Here is a 27502-nt window from a genome sequence, read left to right on the forward strand (position 1 = left end):
GTTAGCATGCATGACATGGTCACAAGCTAGGCAGGGATGAGAGTTTTCTGCTTTTTAGCGGATTTCCGCTTTTTCTGAGTAAAAAATGACCTTTTTATATGCCAAATCCGTTGAGAATTTTTTTTTTTTTTTAATTTCGGGGGGTTGGGGTATGTTCCTTCATGCTGTTCAAACTTTAACTCCAACGATGTTTACACATTATTTGTAAGTCGCCATCTTTAGTCTCGTTTAAATCTCATTGAATGTGATGTAAAATTCGTGTTATCTACATTGTTATTGGTTAAAACATCGATGTCAAGACCATAATAGCCAATCAAAACAGTTTTTACAAAGACACCCACATCCGCTTGTTCTGACCCACTGGAGGTAGCGTCACAGTGCTGTTAGCCAATCAGAGGTAACACGTTTACATGTCATTAATATTAATGAATAAGAGCCGAAATCCTGTCCTTCTCTCCCCGCCCACTCCTCCAGCAAACTAGAACAGCCTGAAACAGGAGAACCACAGCATTTTTTTCACCAAAACCGGCTCACAGGGCATTCATTCATACTAGAGACCACCGCACGATTAATGAAAAAACGATGCAATGAGACCTTTAAGTGTCCACTGAGTGCTGTGAAGTGCTCCATAACAGAACAACAGCTCTCACCTCAGGGACCATGACAGAAGATGGCGCCATTTGTCTACACTGCAATAACGCAGCGTAAACACGACTTTACTGTCCCATACAGGGTTCCGTAGAAGTAATAACGGGAAAGGGTGCTAGTTTGCATACGTTACCAGATGAATTATTTAAACTAGGCAGTATAACTTGACACGAGCATGGCTGTGGAGTGCAGGATTAGGAAGAGTGAGTGTGCTGAAGTTAGTGAGGTTATTTTGGGTGAGCCTTACTGTGTGTCTGTGCTGAAACATGGCTACTGTTTGAGCCAAACTGATGGCTCTTTTCGGGCAGATGGTAGCATTACCTTACTGACTGGACCAAAAACTATACTGGTGGACACGGGAGGGCCATGGGATCGAGACTTTCTGCTCTCTAAACTGAAGGAAAAAGGATTGTCACCTGATGATGTGAGTTTGGTGGTTGGTACACATGGCCATTCGGACCACGTGGGCAATTTAAACCTGTTTCCCAGAGCAACAGTAGTCGTGGGGTGCGACATAAGCCAGGGGGATAGATACCTGCCCAGTAGGCTTGCTGAGGGGTCACCTTACTCCATCGACCCATATGTAAGACCACTCTCTCTCTCTCTCTCTCTCACACACACACACACACACACACACACGTGTGTGTACACTAAACATATATACACACACACACATATATATCTCATCTCATTATCTCTAGCCGCTTTATCCTGTTCTACAGGGTCGCAGGCAAGCTGGAGCCTATCCCAGCTGACTACGGGCGAAAGGCGGGGTACACCCTGGACAAGTCGCCAGGTCATCACAGGGCTGACACATAGACACAGACAACCATTCACACTCACATTCACACCTACGGTCAATTTAGAGTCACCAGTTAACCTAACCTGCATGTCTTTGGACTGTGGGGGAAACCGGAGCACCCGGAGGAAACCCACGCGGACACGGGGAGAACATGCAAACTCCGCACAGAAAGGCCCTCGCCGGCCCCGGGGCTCGAACCCAGGACCTTCTTGCTGTGAGGCGACAGCGCTAACCACTACACCACCGTGCCGCCTACACATATATATGTGTGTGTGTGTGTGTGTGTGTAATAATTATATATTCCCCCACAGTCCAAAGACATGCAGGTTAGGTTAACTGGTGACTCTAAATTAACCGTAGGTATGAATGTGAGTGTGAATGGTTGTCTGTGTCTATGTGTCAGCCCTGTGATGACCTGGTGACTTGTCCAGGGTGTACCCCGCCTTTCGCCCGTAGTCAGCTGGGATAGGCTCCAGCTTGCCTGCGACCCTGTAGAACAGGATAAAGCAGCTACAGATAATGAGATGATATATGTGTGTATAAACATACATATATGTTAAGTACACGTGTGTGTGTGTGCGCGTGCACACTAACCATATATAAAACATGTATGTTTATAACGTGTGTGTACATTAAACATGTATACGTGTTTGGTACACACACACACACACATACTATATATATATATATATATATATATATATATATATATATATATATATATATATAGTATGTGTGTGTGTGTGGTTTTTTTTTTAGTATTAAACATATATAATGTGTACTAAGCACTAGGGTGCATCAGTTGCCCTCACTTTCATAAAATCTGATGCATTTTTGTTCGGGTGTTCCTTTTCACCAATAAAGACATCCTGTAAAATTTTTTGACCATATTCAAAAGTCTAATGGTGGCACCATGAGGTTCATTTTTTGCCAAAAAAACGCTTATTTTCTGTTTTCGCGTAAGGTTTGAATCACAATGTTGGACTCCGTTTATTGATTACTTGTGACCCAGAGATCATGTTAAGAACATTTGCATTTAATAGGGGCTAGCATATGCATAGGTGGCAAGCTTAAAACCAGGGTTATAACATTGATAGATAATGCTAGTGACACCCTAAAATAAACCTCCAAATATTTTTAGACATTCTAGACATACTGTATCTAAGATATTTGGTATACTCTATAAGGTGCCATAATGTTTGATGAAAAGTGATCGAAATTTTGTCATAAAAGTCATAAAATAGCAGCTTTTTCCATAACTTTGAGCTCCTGGTGCCACCATTAAACTTTTGAATTTTGTCAAAATATTTCACCCAGTGTGTTTTCTTACCAAAAGGAACATAAAAACAAAAATGCATCATGATCGGAGGAACTTTGCATTTTTAGGGGGCAACTGATGCACCCTACTAAGCACATATATAGTGAAGTGTTTTTAGAAGTAATAACAATTTTATTATTATTAATAGAGCGGTGGCTGCAATTATCAACACCTTAACGACCTTTTGGCCATTGCAAAAGTAGAAAAGACTTTCAATACGTAAATTGTGCATGAATAATTACTCAAATTTCCACTGGGGGAAAAAAATGAGTGGATTCCCAATTATTTAGCGTATCAGATCATGTGACACCGTTCCACAATTATTGACATCCAGATGATTATTTATTTAAAATGACAGTAATCGGTATGTGTTATTAAGTTAAACATAGTTTTTATTTAAAATTAGTTTTACATAGACTTGTATTTAGTACAAAATATCTTTGATATAAAGATTTTGATATTGGTGCTTATGTAAATGAGGAAGTAATTGTAATGTTTGTAAACAAATGAACTGATAATGTTTAACCTGTGTCAGAAAATCTTTTTGTTCCACTTTCTATTTTCCATTTTGTTAATCATTCGTTGTTGTTTGTATTCATTTCTAGTTTTTTAGTTTACCAATAAATGTCAACAGGCAATTGACGTTATAACCACATGAAAATCCAGCTCAAAGGTCGCATGTCATTCCTCGAACCAAAATATAAAATGTCTGCTGATATTGTAATATGTGGTAGATATTTATAACAAAATGCAAAAAAAAAAAAAATGAATGGAATAGAAAAATCAGAATATTTCAAGCATGTAATTTTTTTTATATGCTAGGAATTTAATTCTGGTCTATTTCTATTTATTGCAATAGGATTCCAAATACTCTATAATCATTCCATTCTGTTATGAATCAGAAAAAACTATATAAATCACAGCAGTTTTATTTTTTTAAAAGTACTTCATTTACTTCAACTATGTTACACAAAGATTGATACATAACAGTTGTAAATGTCACTTAATTCCACAGGGTGTCGATAGTGGTGGACACTGGTGAAAGTGATCACTATTATTGACACCTCACGTAACTTCTCAAACGCATTTAGATACAAAATGGCGACCTATCAAATGAAAGAGCAAGAAACAAAGTAGGTTTAGACAAGGATATCATGAAATATCTGTGAATTTGATAAGTAAAAACATGTCCATGATCTTTCCACCATGCTTGCCTGCGATGATAACATCCGGGTTTTCCTCAAATTGCTGATCGTGTTAAAAAAACCTTCTATCTCAGGTAACGAGCTGTGTCATCAGATGACAAGATCAAAGGGCGAGGGGGGTCTTCCGGTTGATTAATTAACCAATAATAACTGCTGCAAGCCTGCAACTGAAACTCACCTTTGTAAAATTGTTTTTTATTGGTAAATCTGAAAAGGTGTCTGTAATTATGGACTGTCAATAATTGTAGCCGCCACTCTGTTGTTGTTGTTGTTGTTGTTGTTGTTGTATTATCGCATGATACCATTGAACCAGAAGAATTGCTTTCTGCTGGGTTCCTACGCAGTATGGAAAAGTATGGAATTTGATTTTAGTATTTTCCAGGTCTGGAAAAGTATGGAAAATGGAAATTAGGGTATGGAGAAATATTTGTGTTTCCAGACCTTTGCCGCTACATAGTAAAATGAAGCCCAACATTCTGACATTCAGTTGAATTTTGCCAAAGAAATGTGTTGAAATGCGGAGGGAGGGAAACGGGTGTTCTGTTGTACTGGCATGCGCTCCGCCACACCCCCTGAACCTGCTTGCTTCTTGCAAGACTTTGGACAAGACGCAGGAAAACCCCCTGCTACAAAACGCCTCTTGAACACGCGTGAACACACATCATAGCTCCAGTCAGTGTAAAAATACTTATGGCTTATTTGGCAGTGTTGCCAGAATTTGCTAGAAAAATAAGGCACATGGACCCTGAACAAGCGACCCAAGACAAAAAAAAAATGCCAACAAAAATGTGAAGGCTGTGTATGCAAACATACATATAAACAAGTTACAACTCTGAATCACCATCCCCAAAACCCGCGACTTCTGATTTTTTTTTTTTTTAAGCGACAAAAAAGCAAGCCCAAAGCCGCTTATAACAAGAATAGGCAACCCACGTACGTAGATCAACGTAGGCTACGTTAGGCATAGCCTACTACCAGAGAGAGGAATGTAAACTCGGCAATGTGTAAATGCACATTTTCTGATGGATGGCTATCCAAACCAGAATACACAGCTTGGCTGAGAAAAGATCCCAAATGGCAAAGTAAGGCTAAATGCAAGCTTTGTATAAAATCATTTGATATTTCCAACATGGGGGAGGCAGCGATTTTAAGTCACATGAAGGGGAAGAAGCACCAGCGCTTGGTCACAGCATCATCGTCGAAAGTTTCAACTTCTTTTTTTACTCAGTCGAAAGTGGGGCCAAGAACAACAGAAACGCCAAGCAATGCACTCCTTCAGGCAACAAATGATGAACGGTGAGAATTTTATCTTATTATTCTAACAGCTACTCTTCTTCAAGTGCGTAGTAAATATTTATTGAACATCTATCAGCAAACTTGAGCTCATTCTGGCTAACATTCCCTGGGAAACTATCCAGTGAAAACTGCCCATAAAATAAGTAACACAAGGTTATGTTGTAGATATTATATCGTCATTGCAAGTTGGGATGTGCTCTATCTGCATTGCAGTGGCAACAATGGAGACATATCAAATAAAGTCAGTTGATTAACAGTTGCTAGCGTCCTAGCCTAACGTTGCCTAGTGTCGTCTTAGCCTAACTAAATACAATGAGCTATCGCCACCCACTGGGGTCAGTGCGTAAGTTCACCTTTCTGTTGGTCACATAGACTGTATACAATAGACTATGGTTGGTCAGAATGAAATTAAGTGAGATAAATGAAGGTTTAAAGGAACAGTCCACCGTACTTCCATAATGAAATATGCTCTTATCTGAATTGAGACGAGCTGCTCCGTACCTCTCCGAGCTTTGCACGACCTCCCAGTCAGTCAGACGCAGTCAGACGCGCTGTCACTCCTGTTAGCAATGCAGCTAGGCTCAGCATGGCCAATGGTATTTTTTGGGGCTGTAGTTAGATGCGACCAAACTCTTCCGCGTTTTTCCTGTTTACATAGGTTTATATGACCAGTGACATGAAACAAGTTCAGTTACACAAATTGAAACGTAGCGATTTTCTATGCTATGGAAAGTCCGCACTATAATGACAGGCGTACTAACACCTTCTGCGCGCTTCGGCAGCGCATTGATATCTGAGCTCCGTATCAATGCGCTGCCGAAGCGCGCAGAAGGTGTTAGTACGCCTGTCATTATAGTGCGGACTTTCTATAGCATAGAAAATCGCTACGTTTCAATTTGTGTAACTGAACTTGTTTCATATCACTGGTCATATAAACCTATGTAAACAGGAAAAACGCGGAAGAGTTTGGTCGCATCTAACTACAGCCCCAAAAAATACCATTGGCCATGCTGAGCCTAGCTACATTGCTAACAGGAGTGACGGCGCGTCTGACTGCGTCTGACTGACTGGGAGGTCGCGCAAAGCTCGGAGAGGTACGGAGCAGCTCGTCTCAATTCAGATAAGAGCATATTTCATTATGGAAGTACGGTGGACTGTTCCTTTAAGTGTACAGCATTTGCAAAATTAAATTTTGAATTGGTGAAAAAATAAATGTTATTCATGTTATCTATTGGCCTATATTGCAAGTTGCAATTAGGCTATGAGCACAGAGTAGTGTTAATATAGGCCAGGGGTCTCCAACCTTTTTCCCACAGAGAGCTACTTTTAGAAAATAAAAATGACGGAGAGCTACTCATGTTTTTTTATATATATTATGCGTGACATTTATTCATACAACTATCACACACTTCAACCTGGCTGTCTTAAATGTGTTTGCATGAACATTTGCAAAATACTGCCAACACTCACACTCTCAAAATATAGAAAATGTTACTCAATATCAGTATGCATGTCTGCATTTCTTTATCTTTTTTTAACTGCAAACCTACTAATAAAGTCACTTAAACACAGGCCTCTAACACTCACACTTTGTGCATTAACATATGCTAAATTTAAATTTGAACATCAGCATGTGTAGCATTTATGCATTTCTTTATCTGTTCAACTATCACACACCCACTATGAAAATCATTTTTTGCATTAAAACAAAACACTAACATCCAATACTCCAGTCTCATTCCTTTAGTTTGCCCACACCACTCTTTCCATCATATGGACCCTTTTCACGTGACGTCACGACAAACACGGCCGCCATTTTGGACGTGTACTACCAGTAGTTTACCACAGCCAACATTGAGGAACGGCAGCAAAGAAAGTTTTTACTTTCAGCAAGACTTCCATCATGCCACTATATTGTTGTGCACCTGGATGTAGTAACCATCAACAAACAAGGCAAGGTTTATCATTTTATCGGATCCCGACGGAGAAGATGGATAGCGGCCATTAACAGATTGGCAGCCCTCGGCATACCAACGCTTGTGTAGTGACCACTTTGTTGGAGGTAAGACGAATAAAATTAGCCAGAAAAGGCATTACATTGCTGTTAACATTCTGTGGCGGCGAGTGTGTAACCAAATAGGCTAAAATAACCCATTGTAACCTCTTTGTTCTTCTGTAGTAGATATTGTTGACTAGCTAATGTCAACAAGTAGCTGGTATGTTACTGTAGCAATGTTTACGTTCAGTCATTTGGATGACTGTTAAAACCTTTCAGTCTCAAGTTTTTCCTTTACTGTATTTACTAGTTTACTGTAATTATGATCCGGCAGCTATTTATACCGGATCCAGTGTAAATAGCTGCCGGAGCCAACGTCCGAGGTTCCGGAGCGCGCCGGCTTGCTCTCCCTCAAATTAAGCAGCGCGCGCCGACTTGCTCTCCCTCAAATTAAGCAGCGCGCGCCGGCTTGCTCTCCCTCAAATTAAGCAGCGCACGCCGGCTTGCTCCCAGAGTGCTCCGGCCGAGGTTCCCCTCAAATTAAGCAGCGCGCGCCGGCTTGCTCCGGAGCAAGCCGGAGCGCGCTCCATAACCTCGGCCGGAGCACTCCTGGAGCAAGCCGGAGCACCCTCCGGAACCTTGGCCGGAGCACTCCGGGATCAAGCTGGAGCGCCCTCCGGAACCTCGGCCGGAGCACTCCTGGAGCAAGCCGGAGCGCGCTCCGGAACCTCGGACGTTGGCGTGTATGTGTATGGCGATGGGTTTTTAACGACATGGGTATACAGATCATGTGGGCCGAAGTCAGGTAAAGATGAGGGCTTCGTGTACTTCCGTATGTCAGTGAACAATCCTGGTGGAAGCAGGTAAACGTCGTTCTCTAAGCCTGCTAACCTCAATTTTTGCAAATACCTCTCCCTCTGCTCGCCCTGTAAATTCCCTACGTCGCTGGATAGTGAAGGTGTTTTCTGCATCTCGCTCCTTTTTCTTTTATGTTTTTCGTTTGTCGCCTTCCTTGCATTCAAACTGATTCGAGCCGAAGTCCACTACATGTCCAAAATGGCGGTCGCGTTTACGAAGGTCACGTGACTGAAAAGGGTCCATATCCACTAGCTTAGGCTTAAACAAGCACTGTCTTAGTGAGACACTTGACACTGCATGGAGCCAACAAGAGAGCTATATGCTGGAATGTACCCACTTAGGTTCACTCTTAAGGAGTCTTTCAAATGTTCATCAGTGAGTCTTGTTCTGAGTTTAGACTTCATGACATTCATGTCAGAAAAGGCAGATTCACAAAGGTAGGTAGACCCAAACAAAGCAGCTATCTTCAGAGCTGCTTGACACACATTCTTATATTTTTCTGGCTCAGCCAAGGTCCAGAAATGCTTTGCATATTGATGAGATTTCAACTGGATGTCATTCTGGAGGTTTAAAAGTTCAAGTTCAATTTCAACTGGATTGACACAGAAAAGTTCTGCCATCTTTCCAGAAATCTCACTTATGTCCACATCCATGAATGGGTTGGCGATAAATGTCACACAAGGCTCAAGTCTCTCAAAGTCTCTGAATCTGTCTGCAAACTCCTGTCCAAGCCTAATCAAGAGGTCACAGTACTTTCCTGTGTTCAAAACACTCTGTGCATCTGCATGGGTTTCCAGAACCTTTGAGATGGAGGGGAAGTGTTGGAATCTTTTGGCATTTAACTGATGGACGAAAAAGGCCAGTTTTGCACTGAATGCATTAACAGCGCTGATCATGTTAAGCACGTCTTTGTCTTTTCCTTGCAACTCTAAGTTCAAATTATTCATTTTCTCTGTTACATCTGTCAAAAACGCAAGATCAAGAACCCACTCTGTATCAGCTAACAGTGTGGCATCCTCCTGCCTCTCTTCCAAGAAAACCTTGATTTCATCCAGCAAGGAAAAAAATCGTTGAAGTACCTTACCCTTGCTGAGCCATCGGACGTCAGTGTGGAGCAGGAGATCTCCATACGCCGCATCGCATTCCTCCAGGAGTTGTTTGAATGTCCTGTGTTGCTTAGCCTTTGCTCTAATGGAGTTGACAATCTTAACAACCGGCTTCATGACATGTTCAAACCCCATGACCTTTGCACAGATGGCCTGTTGGTGAATTATACAATGATAGTCCAGAAATGTAGGAAAATCTGGGTCCGATTTGCATCGAGCGATAAATCCAGCGTGACGACCAGTCATTGCGGGTGCTCCGTCAGTGGTTATGGACACCAGTTTTTCAAGAGGTATCTTGTGTTCTGTGAAGTAGTTCTTCACGGCATTGTAGATATCGACTCCCCTCATAGTAGTTTTAAGTGGAAGTAAAGTCAAAAAGTCTTCTTTCACAGTGAAATCATCAAAAGCCATCCGAATGAAAAGCGCCAGTTGAGCTGTATCACTCGCGTCAACAGACTCATCACACTGGATTGAAAACCATTTACAGCGATTAATGTAAATTTCCAACTGTCTTGCAGCGTCCGAAGACAGTGCAGACACTCTCCTTGCTATTGTATTAGCACCAAGTTGTACATCGGCAAAAGCAGACAAAATCTCTGTCTTACATTTATGGTCCTTGAATAACGTTTCAGCCACCGCTGTCATTGCCTCCTTTACGATGCAGCCATCAGTGAAGGCTTTCTTGTGTTTTGTTAGGATGTGTGCCACTTTAAATGAAGCCTCTGTGCAAGCATTAGCCTTCTGTACTGGTCTGGTAAAAAGAGACTGTTGTCGTTGCAGCAGTGTTTTTAACTCCTTGATCTTTTCTTTTCGTTTACTGCTACCGGCTGGAAAGTCCTGTGAAAAGATGCTGTGGACTGTGGTGAAATGGCGCTCAACGTTGCTTTTTTTACCAACCGCCACACTTACTCCACAGATCAAGCAGACACACTTATCCTTCACACTTGTGAAACAAAAGTCTGTTTCCCAGTTATCATGAAAAAAGTAGGTTTTCTGCCTCTTGTTTTTTTCAGTAGCCATGACTTTCCGCTAGCTTGCTAACATGGCGAAACTTGCGTCTGGCTAATAACGACTCTGCCAGAGACTCTGGTAACGTCCTAACCAACGTCACTGAATTACTTTGTCAACAACCAATCAAATTAGACAACAGCGTATTGGTAAAACTGATTGGCAAACAATTGTTTTATTCCAGCAGGGGGCGGAATAAATGTGAAATGTGTTTTTTGTGAAAATCTGTGTTTAATAATTATTTATTTGCTCAGCCTTTGGCGAGCTACTCCGTAGGGGGCGGCAAGCGACTGGTAGCTCGGAAGCAACGCGTTGGAGACCCCTGATATAGGCAAACTCTGAATGTAAAGTTGCAGTGATATTTATATTGTAGCAGTTTATTTAGAAAGGAATTTACAGAAGATATATACGTAATTGTGATTATCAAGTATGAGTATGTTTTTACATCATGTAAAAACAGCACATTACATAATAACCTGAAAAAATGTAATACATTTTCACTCATCATGTAATAATATGCACATTTTGTAATATATGTGTGTGTGTGTTAAATATTTGTTGAATGTGAAGGGTTGCAATTGATTATTAACTTGTTATTGTTGTATTTTAGAGCCACAGCTACATCCTGTAGCTCAATGAGGACCTTTGCGATTGGATCTGAGGTCCTGTCTGCGGAAGTGTTGTGGGTACTTGATGTTATGGAAAAGCACGGCTCCTTCAACAGCTGCTCAGAGAAGAGTGACCTTTTTCGTCTTATGTTTCCAGACAGCAACATTGGGTCATTCCATGCCAAATCAACAAGAGGTTATGCTCGACCATCTCAGATTTCGATGAAATTTGGATGGCTCAGAGATACTATTAAAAGAAGTTAATCCCCCAAACTTGAGCTTCCTATCACCAATAGTTTCAGAGATACAGGCATTTGAATTTTTCGATTTTTTTTGTTTTTTGCTCAAAACATACATATTTCAAAGTGTAATATAATTTTTATTATGCAAGATAGAAACCTAAAATTTTGCACAGAGAGACTCAATGTCTTGTACTACGAGCTTCAACTTAGAATTTCAATGGTTATTATTGTATATTAGATGGTGATTTTAACAAGGAAATTAAAAAGACAAATTTGCATTTTTTGCATTTTTAACTCATTCTGGAAGCTTGCCTGTGGCAGTAATGCTTAAACTAAGAATGTTATTCAAATCTACACAGAAATATCTACCAATTTCAGTTTTACCAAGTCTCCACAATTCCTAGTTTGTCTGTAATAGGGTTTTGAAATTCGCCGATTTCTAAAACATGCCATTTTCAGTAGCAAGAAATCCAATGTGGGATAGCAGTTAGGAACTTGTACATTTTTTTCAGTAATCCCCAAGACCCATATTTTATATTTCCAAATTTTTGTTCTGTGTCTCTCAAGTATTTTTAAACTACAGGAGTTTAAAAAATCCATTTTCACCAAATTAGAATTTTTGAGATATTTTCATATAACTGATATTTGAGGGTTAATAAATGCTTCAATAAGGCTCAAGTAGGTTAGGAGACACGTTTCTTCCTCAATTTTAAATAAAATTTCAATTAATGCTCAGTATTGATTATTTGTAAATTTATTTTAATCTAAGACTGTGTAACATTAGCAATCAATGACCAGCTATTGTGTACCAGTCAACAGCCAGCCTTATCAATATCAACACAGCACAATAGGTGACCTTTGATACCAGAACAGGTGGCTCATATCTTATAGTTTTAGAGTCTGTAAACTGCATACTTGTTCAGATAACATTATATTGCTTGGATTATATTAAATACATTGTAATACAGAGCACTGAGAAAATTTACCAATGTTATTAACTGAATGTGTTTCTTTGCAAGGATTGGATATTTTGAATAGTTGACTAGGGAATTTAATTGTAGTTGCTTTCAATTTGAGATCAGTATAAATGAGTTTGTTCTTAGACATCTAGAAATGGCTGAACTTCCTCCCTGTTCTGTAGGAATAGAGATCTTGCAGTCACGTGACCGGAAAGTACACAGCCATCATCTTGTCAGTAAAAAACACCGCTGAATACTGCTGCACTCGTGTACAAAATGGATCAATTTCAACCGACGGACTACACGGCTCATTTTTCTAATGAACAGATAACTAGATATATGTCTAAAATAAATGACCTACAGATTAGTGACCCTTATGGCTTACTGGACGTAGTTTTCACGACCATGTCAGTGGATATGGAACTGCCAGCAGAATACCCAGACGTGTATAATTACCTCATTAACTTTCCCTCGCTGTTCAGTGGTGAAGCACTGTGTGCTTATAAATCTCTGGACAGTTATCTTTACAGAAATTCAGGATTTGTCAGCCCCCCTCAGATGTGGCATCTTGTAAACAAGAAAATAACAATCCTCATTGGACGGGTAAGTCACTTAAGTATTGAGTACTAGTACTGATACTAGATATATCAGTAGTATCTAGTATAGCACTGACCAGCCGATTATAGAATAAGGTAATTCCAGCTGTAATTCCAAATCGTCCGTCTTGTTTACCATAGATCTGGCGTTGGAGAGGTAGAGGCTTGGCAGTGGAGATTTGAGTGGCTGTTTTCTGAGCTTAGTCAACAGGCCGGCTCTGCCTGCAGCCTCGCTTTTGCTTCCGCTCCCGACGCCGCCTCCTTCGCCTGCCAGACCCGATAACAATCCACGGAGACCCCGCTGGTCTTGCTATCTCGTCCGGAATGTTGTGCATGCGATGGAAATCGCTACAAACCGTCATTTTCTGCTGGAAACCAATGTCCAGTAAGTCCATACAGTTGTAGTGGATATTGAAGTCCGGTACAGAAGAACAACACACAAAAAACATAAAAAACGTGCACAGGTAGGGAGAGCTTGCAGCCGTTGTAGTAGAATTGTATATAGTAGGGTTTTCCAGAAGAAAAGGTAGAACCAGAATGAAGTAGAAGGCGGAAATATGGCGTTTGACCGACAAGATGGCATCTGTTACAATCTGGATCGGCTGTGACGTCACATGCAAGATCTCTATTGGACTAAAGAAGGATTCTGACTGCCATAAACTAACATACAACAGAAATTGTAAGTTAAATACACTCTCTCAGTATAGTTTGGAGCAAATTTCATTAATTAAACAGAGAACTGAACTTGAGAACATTTCAAGCACAGACACAGTATGTCTGCATCATGAGAAACTGTTTCTGATGAAATATGAAGAGCTACAGAAAAGTTGTTGTGATCCATATGAAAGGCACAAGAAAAAAGTTAAAACAGAATTGTGTTCAATTCTTCCTGAAACAGCAGATTCACTTTCAAAACTGATAAATAAAAATATTAAACCTGGACAAAAATTGTGTTCTAAATGTTCACAGAGAGTGAAAGAACATTTAAGCCAAGCAGATTCAGCAGGTTCTACAGAATCAGAACAAGAGAGCATGTGTGTAGATGTGGATCCAACATACACTGGTGAGGTAGCTGAATCACTTGACAAAAGCCTTGTGTCAATTATGGCCCTTTTCCACTACCCTTTTTCAGCTCACTTCAGCTCGCTTCAGCTCACTTCGGCCCGACACGGCTCGCGTTTCGACTACCAAAAACCAGCACGACTCAGCTCGTTTCAGCCCTGCTTAGCCCCTAAAACTCGCACCGTTTTGGAGTGGGGCTGAAGCGAGCCAAACCGTGCTGACTGAGGCTGGGGGCGTGAGCAGACACTCCCCTGTGCACTGATTGGTGAGGAGGAGTGTCCTCACATGCCCACACACGCCCCGCGAGCGCGCTGGGATCTGTAAACACCGTAAACCCGGAAGAAGAAGAATTACGAGAATTTCTGAAGCCTTATGCGCCTCGCCTCATCTATACGCTCTTGCCAGTATCTGTTGGCGTTGTCAAGCCACAGCACCAAGACCAGCAACACTAACGACTCCATGTCCTCCATGTTTATTGTTTACTATTCGGGTCGTGAGACTACCGCTTAAAAGCTCACTGAATCAGTGACATACAGAGCATCGTGCACAAGTTCGCGGAGCGCAAGGCTCGTCGTATGCCCTTCAAATAATGCGCGCAGTAGGCTATTGATGTTTTATTATGAGCCATGTACAGTATGTCGCCGAATGTTTTTTTGTTTCTGAGTTACATGCTCGTTTGAAGGACTTAATGTACAAAATAACATAGTTGCACCCCGTAGTGTTGAAATTGGTAAACACAGTGCATTCAGTGAGGTTTGCACCGCCCTCCTTTTATTTCTGACTCTTCCTGTCACCACTCTGAGCGCTCATTCGTATGCCCTTCGAATAATGTGCGCAGTATAGGCTATTGATGTTTTATTATGAGCCATGTACAGTATCCTAATGTTTTTTGTTTCTGAGTTACATGTTCGTTTGAAGGACTTGATGTACTAAATAACATAGTTGCACCCGGTAGTGTTGAAATTGGTAAACACCGCAGTTGCGGACATTTTGTAGCCTAAAATGATGTTATGATAAGCTTTAATAAAGGGCCCGGTCATTTGCCCCGCCCCCGGCCCGGCTCTGACTTGTTCCGCCACTGTCACTGATGTCACTGTTTGCGCTGCTTAACGACATCACATGACGTCCACCCACTTTCGCTAACTCCACCCAATGTGTCCACCCACTTCCAGCCAGCACGGTTCAGCGCGGTTGTAGTCGAAATGCAACTCCAACAGCCCCGCTCAGCCCGACTCAGCTCGACTCGGCACGGCACGGCTCAGCCGCGTTTGTAGTGGAAAAGCAGCATTAGTTGCTCTCCACTGAAAATTGCCAAGTATAGCCACAAACAGAAAGCTGCATATGGCAAAGCAAAGCTGCAACGAGTAGAAGAAACTTTACGTTCTAAAATGAAATTTTATTAATGAAATTTGCTCCAAACTGTACTGAGAGAGTGTATTTAATTTACAATTTCTGTTGTATGTTAGTTTATGGCAGTCAGAATCTTTCTTTAGTCCAATTCCTATAGAACAGGGAGGAAGTTCAGCCATTTCTAGATGTCTAAGAACAAACTCATTTATGCTGATCTCAAATTGAAAGCAACTACGATTCAATTCCCTAGTCAACTATTCAAAATATCCAATCCTTGCAAAGAAACACATTCAGTTAATAACACTGGTAAATTTTCTCAGTGCTCTGTATTACAATGTATTTAATATAATCCAAGCAATATAATGTTATCTGAACAAGTATGCAGTTTACAGACTCTAAAACTATAAGATATGAGCCACCTGTTCTGGTATCAAAGGTCACCTATTGTGCTGTGTTGATATTGATAAGGCTGGCTGTTGACTGGTACACAATAGCTGGTCATTGATTGCTAATGTTACACAGTCTTAGATTAAAATAAATTTACAAATAATCAATACTGAGCATTAATTGAAATTTTATTTAAAATTGAGGAAGAAACGTGTCTCCTAACCTACTTGAGCCTTATTGAAGCATTTATTAACCCTCAAATATCAGTTATATGAAAATGTATCAAAAATTCTAATTTGGTGAAAATGGATTTTTTAAACCCCTGTAGTTTAAAAATACTTGAGAGACACAGAACAAAAATTTGGAAATATAAAATATGGGTCTTGGGGATTACTGAAAAAAATTTACAAGTTCCTAACTGCTATCCCACATTGGATTTCTTGCTACTGAAAATGGCATGTTTTAGAAATTGGCGAATTTCAAAACCCTATTACAGACAAACTAGGAATAGTGGAGACTTGGTAAAACTGAAATTGGTAGATATTTCTGTGTAGATTTGAATAACATTCTTAGTTTAAGCATTACTGCCACAGGCAAGCTTCCAGAATGAATTAAAAATGCAAAAAGTGCAAATTTGTCTTTTTAATTTCCTTGTTAAAATCACCATCTAATATACAATGACCATTGAAATTCTAAGTTGAAGCTTGTAGTACAAGACATTGAGTCTCTCTGTACAAGATTTTAGGTTTCTATCTTGCATAATAAAGATTATATTACACTTTGAAATATGTATGTTTTGAGCAAAATGCAAAAAAAGTGAAAAATTCAAATGCCTGTATCTCTGAAACCGTTGGAGATAGGAAGCTCAAATTTTGGGGATTAACTTCTTTTAATAGTATCTCTGAGCCCTCCAAATTTCATTGAAATCTGAGATGGTCGAGCAAAAATTTGTCAGATATTTGTTGATTTGGCATGGAAATTTGGCATTGATTTGGCATGCCTCAAAATTCAGCTGTGGAGATGACAAAGCAGCTTACTTGACAACCTTTGGTATTGCACCACATTTCTCATCTTTACTTTTGTCCAAAGTTAAATCTGCTACTGACTATGTTTTATTTTTTGATGAGAGTTTGAACCGTCCACTCCAAGCGAAACAGCTTGATGTGCATGTAAGGTTTTGGGATGGAGACTTTGTCAGGTCAGGATACTTGGACTCTCATTTTCTTGGGCATGCATATGCTGCAGACCTCCACTCACAACTAAGGGCCAGCTGCAACAGTGTTGGAATACACAGTCTTTTACAGATATCAATGGATGGTCCAAATGTAAATTGGAAATTGTTTGACACGCTGTCTAAGGACTTGGAAGGGAAGGCTGGGTCCAAGCTCCTCAACATAGGGAGTTGTGGGCTACATACAGTTATGTTCAAAATAATAGCAGTCCCTCAACAGTAGCAAGATAAATCACTGTTTTTGTTAAAATTTCAACCTTTACACCGCAAGCAAGTTTCTGGAGGGTATAGTAAAGGTATAGAAAACCAACAGACCCAACAGGCCTGCCGTGCATGCTACTGATTCTGTGAAATTGAATGATTAGCTGAAAGGGGTGTGTTCAAAAAAATAGCATTGGTGAGTTCAATTAGGGAGGGCATTGATTTTGTGAAAAAAAGGTGTTAACAGGTGGTCCTTATTTAAGGATCAAGGCAACTGACATTGCATATGCTGGCTGTCCTGCATTGGTCCTGAAAAAACAAGTAAAATGGGTCGTTCAAGACACTGTTCTGATGAAGAGCGGCTTTTAATCAAGAAATGGATAAAAGAGGGGAAAACCTACAAAGAAGTGTAGAAACTTATAGGCTGTTCAGCTAAAATGATATCAAACACTTTAAAATGGCAGCCAAAACCAGAAAGACGAGGAAGAAAAAGAAAAACAACTTCTCGAATGGATCGGAGAATAACCAAACTGGCAAAGTCTCAGCCAATGATCAGCTCCAGGAGGATCAAAGAAGATCTAAACTTGCCTGTGAGTACTGGTACAATCAGACGACGTCTATGTGAAGCCAATCTACCAGCAAGAAGTCCCCGCAAACTCCCATTGTTAAAGAAAAGATGTGCTGAAGCGGCTACAATTTGCCAAAGAACACATTGACTGGCCTGAAAAGAAATGGTGTAATATTTTGTGGACAGATGAAAGTAAGATTGTTCTTTTTGGGTCTAAGGGTCACAGACAGTTTGTCAGACGTCCTGCAAACACAGAATTCAAGCCACAGTACACAGTGAAGACTGTTAAGCATGGTGGTGCAAGCATCATGATATGGGGATGTTTTTCATACTACGGTGTTGGTCCTATTTACCGCATACCAGGGATCATGGATCAGTTTGAGTACATCAGGAAGTCATGTTGCCATATGCTGAAGAGGAAATGCCTTTGAAGTGGGTGTTTCAACAAGACAATGACCCCAAACACACCAGCAAGCGAGCAAAATCATGGTTCCAGTGTTAGGACTTGGACTGTTTTGGCCTCTAGAGGCCGCTGTTATTTCCTTTTCGTGTCTTGTTTATTTTGGCCTCTAGAGGCCGCCACTGTTCCTGTGTTTTGTGTTTTTGTTAATTGCCTGTTAGTCCTAATTATCTTCACCTGTGTCCTTAATTAGTTTGTGTATTTATACCCCTGAGTTCAGTCCTCTTGTCACGGAGTCTTTGTGCTGTTATGTTTATCTCCAGTTTCCTTTGTACTGTGTTTTGTGGATCTTCTGAGCTTTTGCATTTTTGCCTTTTTCTTTTTGAATTATACTCTTTGTTTTTGTTTTTTTTTGTTTTGCCCTGGATTGTATATAGTGTACATAGTATAAATAAACCTTTTGTTACTTTTTCTACTTCCGCCTCACGCCTCTGCATTTGAGTCATTCCCCTGGTGGCCTAGTGGGGGTTTGCTGGATCATCACACCAACGAACCAGGTTCGAATCCCAGCAAAACCCTAACATCCAGACAAACAGCATCCAACTAATGGAGTGGCCAGCACAATCCCCGGACCTCAATCCCATAGAAAACTTGTGGGCTGACACAAAAAATGCTGTTCATGAGGCAAAAGCAAGAAATGCAGAGGAATTGTGGAACGTAGTACAATTGACCTGGGCTGCAATACCTGTTGACCGTTGCCAGAAGTTGGTCGACTCCATGCACCACAGATGCGAAGCAGTTATCAGAAACCATGGTTATGCAACAAAATATGAGTTTAGGATACTCAGCAAAGTTGAATTTTCAAGAATTTCTTAGTTTGTATGGTACATTTTTGAGTTTCCAAAGAAAGATGTCAACACTGCTATTTTTTTGAACATTACATTTCTTGACTTTCTGTGAAATATTATAAAATGTAATTACTTTTTCCAATTTTCTTGCTTTGAAATAGAATGTGCAGTATGCCCAATGCATTTGTGTTCATTAAAGTACAATTTATTTGAAGAATTTTGACATTTACTCGCCTTTTTAAAGACACTGCTATTATTTTGAGCACAACTGTATACTGCATAATGCATTTCAAGCTGGCAGCTATGCAACAACTTGGGACATTGAACACACTCTTAACAGTCTTTATTGGCTTTTTAAGGACTCCCCAGCCAGACGTGAGAATTACACCTCAGTAACAGGTTCAGCTGTCTTCCCCCTGAAATACTGTAAACATAGATGGCTAGAAAATGTTCCAGTCCTTGAAAGAGCCATTACGATATGGCCACAAATTCAGGCGTATGTAGCTGCGGTGAATGCTTCAAAAGTGTCACACCCAAAGAACAAGTCCTTTGAGTCTGTGATGAAGGCTTGCACCGACCCTTTGTTTCTAGTCAGAGCCAATATCTTTCTTTCAATTGCGCAAGAGTGTCATCCTTTCCTTTTAAAATATCAAGCCGATAAGCCTATGCTGCCTTTCCTGGCTGACGATCTTTTCACCACAGTGAAGCATCTTCTCTAGAGGTTTGTCACAGATGACACTCTTGAGAGAGTGAACAGCCCCATGAAGCTCGTCTCTGAGGACTTTAAAGATGTAGCAACTCACAAGGACACCTCGCTGATCAACATAGGATTTGTTGCAGACAAACAACTGAAAGACATGAAGATTAGAAAAAAAGTTTCTGAGCGAGATGTCTTTTTGGTCAGAAAAGAAACTAAAGACTTCCTCGTCACAGCAGTGACGAAGCTACTGGAGAAGTGCCCTCTAAGGTACACACTGGTAAGAAACCTTGCATGGCTAGATCCACAGAAAATAAGAGAAAAGCCTGACATTTGTGAAAAGCAACTGAGGCAGTGCCTACATGTAATCTCCAGTGCTGGACACGTCCGAGAGAACCAGTGTGACCAGATCCTTCATCAGTTCAAGGATTTTGTGGTTGTCTGCAAAACGAATGATGGTGCCATACAGTGGCCCACTGGTGCCTACTCCAGATTGGACACATTTTTTCATGCACTGCTCTCCAAGGAGCCGGGAATGAAAGATCTGTGGACTCTTGTTCAGAAAGTTCTCCTCCTCTCCCACGGTCAGGCCTCAGTAGAAAGAGGATTTTCCATAAATAAGAACATTGTCACAAATATGAGGGAAAGAACAGTGGTGGCTCAGAGGGTCATAGTAGATCACCTCCATTATGTGGGTGGGGTAGGTAATGTGACTATGATAAAGGAACTTCTCCATTCTGCATCATGTGCAAGGCAATGCTACCATGCATTCCTTAATGATGAAAAGAAGAAGAAGAAGGAGCATGGACAACAAGCACTGAAAAGAAAGGCAGCGCAGGATGAACTGGACCAATTGAAGAGAAAAAGAAAGAAGATTCAGACTAGCATAAAAGCACTTCTCACATCTGCAGATGAGTTGGCAGTGGAAGCAGAAGCCACTGAGGACATGTCCACCCTGAGCAAATCTAATGCCTTCAGACAAGCAGCGAAAGAAAAAGAGAAGGAATTAGAGAAATGTGACAAAGAAATTGAAAAGAAAACCAATGTAATAAAGAGCTGAGTATTTAGTGTGTGATTTAAGTACGTTTGTGAGTCCATGTGTGAATATGTCTGTTAGCATGTTTTCTTATGAAAGACTATTGTGAGTATTCTGCTCCATCTCCAGTTCCATCACTCAGTTTTCACTGCAACAGAGATTCATTGTGGGTGGCAAATCTGTGAGTGCATTTGTGAATGCATGTGTTACCATGTTTTCTTATGAAAGATTATTGTGAGGATTCTGCTCCATCTCTAGTTCCTTCACTCAGTGTTGACTGCAACGGAGATTATTTTCCATTGTAAGTGACAGAATTTTGACTTTAATGCAAGAAAGTTGTGCTCATGATCAGAGGTTGAAAAATAAATGTCAACAAAGTTCCTTTATGTGATTGTCAGAGCTCAGTTTGTGTTTTATTCAATATTTTCCTGGGATGTATTACAAAAAAGGTGGATAAGTGGCAAGCCTGGCTAAGTAAAGCTAGAGGTAGTGGTAAACCTGCAACTAGAGGAGCCTGAAGTCCTCATTCTGTTAACTGAACAATGCTGTTATTACATTATTATTATAATTACATTACATTTAGTTGTCGCTTTTATCCAAAGCCACTTATAGTTATTACAGGGTACAACATGGTTACAACCTGGAGCAATGTGGGGTTAAATGCCTTGCTCAAGGGCACTGCAGCCATTACATACTGGTTAGGGTGGCCACATCTCGGCCACATCTGCCATCTCTTGGTATGTGGACAAAATGTGATCTACAGTGGAACTAACACAGGGCCTTCATAAAACACAATAGTAAATACAAAAAATGCCATAATGACTGTTTTCAAATTAGAAGCTTCAGTAAACTTCTGTGTGTGCACAACATACAGGGTGTCCTGAAAAAATGTATACACACTTTGAATCATTGTGAAGTAGGTGTTTATTAAAATTCATTTCATTTTCAAGGTGTAATAGAATTTACAGACATCACTTTATTGTTTTATCACTGCCTCTAACTGATGTTTATAGTCTACGCTATGAGACCTGCAATGTCCAAAAATACCAAGAGAATTGAATGTGATTTGCATTGTCAGCAGTGACTGGACCAGAATGGATGTCAGTTTGAAAACAGGCGGTGACTAAATAATAAAATGTCTGTAAATTCTATTACTCTTTGAAAATTACATGGATTTTAATAAACACATACAGTACTTTACAGTGATTAAAAGTGTGTATACTTTTTTTCGGGACATCCTGTATGTGCTTGACATCTTCACACACCTGTGTTTTAATGTCTTGAAGTGTGCATCAGATACGTGTGCGTCAGAGTGGCATCCTGTATTTTGTGTAATGTGTGTATATATATTTATGACAAAAACAGGGCACTGATACAAATTTTAGGCCAAGCTAAATATGGTATGCATTTTGGTGGTATGTCATAATGTGAGTACCTGTTTGATTTTCAAGTAATTCTTTTAAATATATGAGTAGTTGTTTGTTCGCTGAAGTCTCCAAACCTGAGAATTTGAGTATGGAAAAAGTCTGGAATTTTAAATTTGAAAATGTGTAGGAACCCTGTTTCTGTCAAGTCACAACAAGGACCTTAGACAGAGAGTAGTTTCCTAAGTATGCTTGCTGTTCCCAAAAGGGATAGTTTTTGGAGTGTGCAAAGATCATATTTCACATCAATTTGATTTAGCTAAACGTAATTTAAGCAGGATGGAGCCAAGGGCTCCAATCACCACTGGGATGACACTTACTTTAGGGTCATTCCGTGCCAACTCACCTAAGGGTCCCCACATCACCGTCTCAGATTTTGCTCAAAAAATTCTATAATCAAGAATCATATGTTTGTACCACACATGCAAAATATTAGCTCCCAATTCATTGTAGTTTTGGAACTACTGGCCTTTGAAATTTTGATGTCAAAATACCACATGACGAAATGGCTCTTTCCCCAACTTCAGAGACCCATAACTTTTTATTGCAGCTATCTAGACAGTTGTGTTTGCAGATTCTTACTGAATGATACCCACTCTTTTCAAATCTGTTGTCAGAAAGCCTCTGAAGGACATACGTTTTGCATAATGGGAAGCCAAAAATGACGTTTTGGCCAAAATCACATAAAATTCATTAAAACTCTAGGGGGCATAGTAGAAATATGAAGCTAGTTAGATTTTTTTCCTCACTACATAGTATTTGTAGGGTTGTTATCTGTTCACAGAAACATATTTTGCCATGAAATTTCAATTCCTGAATTTACAAAAAAAATTTTAACATCTTACGTCCTTTCCGAGGGGGCTAAAATAGGGCATTTTCGCCATCTTATTTGGTCATGTGGCTAGGGGTTTAGGATCTTCAAATTTTTTGTGAAGATGCTCTCATATAAGATGTAACTACTCCCTGATTTTTTTTAACAAATGCCCCTTGCTTCATATTTTAATAATTTTTTTTGTATATGGACAGTTTCATCATTTTTCACTTGTTTCCACTTTCAGAACTCTGTAACTCTAAATTGGAAGATTCCTACTAGCAGCTATTTCAGATTTACATACACTGACACACAAATTTTCATATTTTAGTAGTTGTATGCCCAAGAAATTCATATTTTTCTTTCTATTGGGACCTAAAAACAGCTATTTGGCCAAAAATGACAAAAACGCTGGGCAGCTTTTAATAAACAAGGGAATAATAAAGGGGTGTTTTGCACACAAATTAAGGCTTATAAGAACCTAATCTAGGCATACACATTTCCTGAACAACTTTTTCTGTATTGTATATTATTTTTTGCAATTAGAAAATTTTAGGTATAATTGCAATTTTTGTTGAATATCCTTGGAAAATATAGAAAAATAACAACAAAATTCTGGAGTAGTATTTTTTATATACTTCAAGGTTGTGTAAGCACAAAACATTTAGCAATGAGGTTTTATTTACATATTAACACATTCAATGATCCATGATCATGATGTTGAAAAACATCACAAGATTTGTACATAATTTAAAGTCAAATATGGGCATCCGTGATAATGGGTAATTCATTCACAGGCAGTACAGTTTCATGTGATGTGCTAAGACACTCATAAACTGTCATCTAGTAGTACATAAGTTAAAACTTAAGTCTTTCACAAGTTTGAAGTCATCCTCTGTTAGTTGGTAATGGCGTCCCCCACTTTTTATGTTTGGGGCCTCTACCACACAAAGGACATGAAGCAAAGGCACCCAACATTCATCTTTCCTGCTTTGTGGTGGCCATGAGAATGTGTTGCCTCGTCCTTGTCTCATGAAATTGACATACACATCATTTTCTTCTTCATTTCTGGTGACAATATTTCCAATGTACCATTTTCTGTCATAAACACAGGCAATATATTTGCCTGGCTGGTACATATTTGGTGCAGATTGGGACATTTGGCTTGGGGCCTGTAACTGGGACTGTAAAACTGGTGTGGTTTCAGGTCCTATGTCCACTACCGATGATGGTACCACATCAGAAGAAACCCTTCTCATCTCCAGCTGAGTGGGTGCAATTGGGCAGAAGCTGTGATGAGATCTTGTTCCAGGATAGAAAAAGTCACCACATCTTTAATTTATGAGGAAAATAGCCCATTCCCTCCAGAACTTGAAAAATATCAAGTCAACATTTTTGTCATTTTTGGCCAAATAGCTGTTTTTAGGTCCCAATAGAAAGAAAAATATGAATTTCTTGGGCAGACTACTACTAAAATATGAAAATTTGTATGTCAGTGTATGTAAATCTGAAATAGCTGCTAGTAGGAATTTTCCAATGTAGAGTTACAGAGTTCTGAATGTGGAAAAAAGTGAAAAATGATGAAACTGTCCATGTACAAAAAAAATTATTAAAATATGAAGCAAGGGGCGTTTGTTAAAAAAAATCAGGGAGTAGTTACATCTTATATGAGAGCATCTTCACAAAAAACTAGAAGATCCTAAACCCCTAGCCACATTAACAAATAAGATGGCAAAAATGCCCTATTTTAGCCCCCTCGGAAAGGACGTAAGATGTTAAAAAAAAATTTAAAAATTCAGGAATATAATTTTCATCGCAAAATATGTTTCTGTGAACAGATAACAACCCTACAATTACTATGTAATGAGGAAAAAAATCTAACTAGTTTCATATTTCTACTAGGCCCCTTTGAGTTTTAATGAATTTTAAGCGATTTTGGCCAAAATGCCATTTTTGGCTTCCTATTATGCAAAAAGTATGTCCTTCAGAGGCTTTCTGGCAACAGATTTGAAAAGAGTGGGTATCATTCAGTAAGAATCTGCACACACAACTTTCTAGATAGCTGCAATAAAAAGTTATGGGTCTCTGAAGTTGGGGAAAGAGCCAATTTCGACGTGGTGTTTTGACATCAATATTTCAAAGGCCTGTAGTTCCAAAACTACAACATAATTGGGGGCTAATATTTTGCATGTGTGGTACAAACATATGATTCTTGATTAGAGAATTTTTTGAGTAAAATCTGAGACGGTGATGTGGGGGAGTTCCTGAAATTTAGGTGAGTTGGCACGGAATGACCCTTTACTTTTGGGGAGTTTCCTTAATCTTGTGGTCTCAATATTCAGCTCAGAGTAGGCCTCTATGTTCTGAACTTCTTTTGTCGTAATATTGCAATCAGCTGTGATGGCTACATCAATAACATGATATTCCTTTCTATTCTGATAACAAACAACAATGTCAGGCCAATGACGTTCAGTAACTCTGTCTGTTTGGAAGTTATGATCCCAGAATATTCTCAGTCTTCCTTCCTCTTCCATAACCTTTGCTGGTACATGTTTGTACCACTGTTCAGCAACATCATGTCCAAACTTTCTACACAGCAGCCAATGGACATTTTGGCACACAATGTCATGCATCCTCTAATGGCCCTTTTCCACTACCTTTTTTCAGCTCACTTCAGCTCGCTTCAGCTCACTTCAGCCCGACACGGCTCGCGTTTCGACTACCTCAGAACAGCACAACTCAGCTCGCTTCAGCCCTACTCAGCACCCAAAACTCGCACGGTTTTGGAGTGGGGCTGAAGCGAGCCAAACCGAGCTGAGTGGGGCTAGGGGCGTGAGGAGACACTCCCCTGTGCACTGATTGGTGAGGAGGAGTGTCCTCACACGCCCCGTGAGCACGCTGGGATCTGTAAACACCGTAAACCCGGAAGAATTACGAATTACGAGAATTTCTGAAGCCTTATGCGCCTCGCCTCATCTATACGCTCTTGCCAGTATCTGTTGGCGTTGTCGGTGACAACAAGCCACAGCACCAAGACCAGCAACACTAACGACTCCATGTCCTCCATGTTTATTGTTTACTATCCGGGTCGTGAGACTACCGCTTAAAAGCTCACTGATGTCACTGTTTGCGCCGCCTAACGACATCACGTGACGTCCACCCACTTTCGCTAATTCCACCCAATGTGTCCACCCACTTCCAGCCAGCACGGTTCAGCGCGGTTGTAGTTGAAATGCAACTCCAACAGCCCCGCTCAGCCCGACTCAGCCCAACTCAGCACGGCACGGCTCAGCCCAACTCAGCCGCGTTGGTAGTGGAAAAGCGGCATTATACTCATTCTGTGCAAGCATTTTGCAGCCACTGATGATGAGTGGGACTTTAGCATACAGGCTATATTTGTATGATTAGTATGATGTTTCTTTCAGTGCCTCAGGATTGTCTTTATCCATTATCAGATGGTACTTTGTTCCTTGTGATCGTTTGCAGCAGCCATTTTGCTCCTCAGGGAGTATTTTGTTATCAAGTAGGAACTGGTAGGCCTTGTCTGCCAAAATTCCTGTTAGTACTTTCCAAATCAGATTCAGGCATGGTATGGGTTTGTAGTTACCAACCAGATTACCTTTTGCTGTTGTCCTTCATTACCAAATGTAACACTTATGAGAGATTTCACAATACCAGGACTTGTGGATTAGTGTATCAGATAGGTTCGACTACTGGAGCACTGTGGAATGTGAGAATGAGACTCAGGAGGCAGGGGTTTAAATATAAAAGTAATACCGCTTTAGCTCGGAAAAAAAATGAATTGAATAGAATAAATAGATGAACAAATAGACAAATAAATAAATTAAAACAAGACAAACGAAATTCTCTGACAAAAAAAAAAAAACAATTAAATGATATTACATACCGTAATATCAGGTGAGTATCTAATTTAGCTAAATATTCTAATTTGGGTGCACCCTAATAATCTGAATTCTGTGTTTCAATTTCAAATTTCAGTTTCTCTGATCCAGTATAACAGTTTTCAATAAATCAAAGGGGGAAAAAAAACAAAATATCAGTTAGAATACATCACAAACACCATTCACTTGAGGAGGGTTATCCTACACAACAGCCATGCATTTCCAATTCCAGGAGAAGTCCAAGGTCCAAGAAAAAGTCAAAAGATGAGTGCAGGTCCAGTGTTCCAGGGGTGGAAAAAATGTAAGTCTGGGAATTGAGGGTAGGGGGAATTGTGTGACCGGGCTGAGTGTGAGGGTGTTTCAGATGCTGAACCTACCACACCAGAGAGTGCAGCAGGACCTGTCCAGTGACCACGGGATATCTGGGGTTCACTTCACTTTAGATCAAGTAGATGGCTCGCCATCGCTTCACTTCACGATCTCTGTGTTCGGCGGGGCACAGGCACAAAACGGCTCTGGTACCCAGTATGGCCACAGGGGTTCTTGTTGCTGAAAGCAGTAACAGACGAGGGGGGAGTTGTCCACACACAGACACACACACGAGAGCTGGGAGCAACAGCTAAGCGCTAGCAGACGAGCTAACAGTAGTTAAAGGACCCATGGCATGGTGGTTTGTTGATGCTTTAAACGGGCTCGTGGAGGTTTCCGGATGTTATATCTGCAGCCTTTCTCAAAATGAACCCTCGGCACGTAGATATAGCCTCCTGGGAGAAAGCCCCATTTCAGCGCTTTTCCCAGTGCGTCGTTTTGCTAATGAGAAGCAGGAAGCGGGGAAGGGTAGAGGGTGGGGGCGGGTCTTATCATTAATATTCATTTTTTTTGTGATCATCTTTTTATTATATTTTAAAACATACATACAAACCCAAGACGGCTACTTTCAGGA

General features: G+C 40.3%; 1 protein-coding gene across 1 annotated transcript in view; it reads left to right on the forward strand.

Annotated features, from left to right (window-relative positions):
• Positions 1-747: 747 nt before the first annotated feature.
• mblac1 (metallo-beta-lactamase domain containing 1) overlaps positions 748-27502 on the forward strand; it is a 41674-nt gene continuing 14919 nt past the window's right edge. Inside the window, exon 1 of the mRNA XM_060935684.1 lies at positions 748-1231. Within this exon, the coding sequence (XP_060791667.1) occupies positions 824-1231 (408 nt within the window). The 5' untranslated portion in view covers positions 748-823. The remainder of the gene's footprint in view (positions 1232-27502) is intronic.

The sequence above is a fragment of the Neoarius graeffei genome, chromosome 1 (assembly GCF_027579695.1).
Source record: "Neoarius graeffei isolate fNeoGra1 chromosome 1, fNeoGra1.pri, whole genome shotgun sequence".
NCBI classification, from domain to species: Eukaryota; Metazoa; Chordata; class Actinopteri; order Siluriformes; family Ariidae; genus Neoarius; species Neoarius graeffei.